At 29.7% G+C, this 1761-nt stretch overlaps 1 protein-coding gene across 1 annotated transcript in view; it reads right to left on the bottom strand.

Annotated features, from left to right (window-relative positions):
- LOC143029309 (serine/threonine-protein kinase Chk1-like) overlaps window positions 1-37 on the bottom strand; it is a 1077-nt gene extending 1040 nt beyond the window's left edge. The window contains exon 1 of the mRNA XM_076192068.1: window positions 1-37. This exon is cut by the window's left edge and continues 1040 nt beyond it. Coding sequence (XP_076048183.1) covers window positions 1-37 — 37 coding nt within the window.
- Between the last annotated feature and the right edge of the window lie 1724 nt (window positions 38-1761).

The raw sequence follows: 1761 nt of genomic DNA, 5'->3' as shown, positions 1-1761 counted from the left end.
CCTCCTGTTCTTGGTGATAGCTGCTGCTGGAGATCATGGCTGTGGCGACTGAAGTTCTCTGGAACAAGAGACAGAGAGGAGGGCGCGAGAGGGCTATGCGAAGTACTAATAGATGAACATCTCAGATGTAATACAGTGGCCGTTGTCTCCAACTTTCCCAAAATTTAATACATACATATACCTGGTATATATACACATACATACATGCGTACATATCCATATGTATATATATATATACATATATATATATGTATATATATGAATATGTATATATATGAATATGTATATATATATATGTATATACATATATATATGTATACATTTATATATATATATATATACATGTATATATACATATAATATATATATATAAATATATAAATGTATATATATATATATATGTATATATATATGTATATACATATATATATATATATAGATATATATATATATATACATATATGCAATAAAACACTAGGAGCGTGTGTTCACACATGCGTAAGTAACCACTAGGAAAAGTAAACTAACGAAGCAGAGCGCTTTCGTATAATTAATCTTCAGTGCAGATACAAAGATATATATGTATATACATATATATATGTATACATTTATATATATATATATATACATGTATATATACATATAATATATATATATAAATATATAAATGTATATATATATATATATGTATGTAAATCTGATAAACCTTTAAATAGTGCAACAACATGTACTTTAGGATATGGTCTTAGTTTCGCAGCAACTCAACACGACGTTGACTGTGGTAACGTGGCAAAAGTGTTTTGCAATTTAGAAAAATTTGGTGATGTCTCTACTCAAAATATCAACATCAGCAAGGGTTATGTACATGCTTCTTTATCAGCACATGGTATTCCAAATTGTCCTAAAAGGTTTTTTAAGTCTTACTGTGAGTTAAGAATAGATGAACAGTTACACATTACTAGAGCTGATAAAAGCAATTGCATTGCCATTCTTAACAAATTAGATTACATTGAAAAAATGGGAACATTATTGGGAGATTGTGAAATATATACAAAACTTACTAAAAACCCGCTTGAATCTGACAAAAACCCGCTTGAATCCGTAAATAGTGAGTTTAATTGTAATATTAAAAAGATTCTGAAAGGACATGAACATCTGATAAAACGTTTTTCTTCTTTGTCCCCTTCCCTGCCTTACATGTATGGATTGATTAAAACCCATAAACCTGGTTATCCAGTTAGACCCATCATCGGTTCCACAGGATCTGTCACTAACAATTGATCCAAATGGCTTGTTACCATTTTGAGTCCTTTAGTGGATACAATGTTTTCTTCCCACGTCACAAATAATGCTGATTTAATTAATTATTTGAATAATCTAGAAATTTTTTATAATTTTAAACTAGTTAGTTTTGATATAACTTTGCTCTTCATCCGTGTTCCCGTAATTGACTTATTGGTATATCTTGAAGAAGAATTATTATCAAAATATGACTTGCCACTTCCAGCTAAAACCATAATTGAACTCATTAAGTTGTGTATTGTAAATTGTATCTTTTTTTAATGGTGAATTCTATGTACAAAAATTTGGTATGGCTATGCGAAACCCTCTGTCCCCAGTACTTAGTAACTTGTATATGGAATTCTTTGAGATGAAACTACTACCTAGGATTCTTCCCCAACAAGTTGTGTGGGAAAGGTATGTTGATGATATTTTGTGTCTTTGGCCAGTTAAGCGTAACTTAAATTTATTCCTTGAAAA

Source organism: Oratosquilla oratoria, chromosome 1 (genome assembly GCF_046742065.1).
Source record: "Oratosquilla oratoria isolate Oo_2021 chromosome 1, ASM4674206v1, whole genome shotgun sequence".
In the NCBI taxonomy this organism is placed as follows: domain Eukaryota; kingdom Metazoa; phylum Arthropoda; class Malacostraca; order Stomatopoda; family Squillidae; genus Oratosquilla; species Oratosquilla oratoria.
This window is presented reverse-complemented; position numbering and strand designations above follow the sequence as displayed.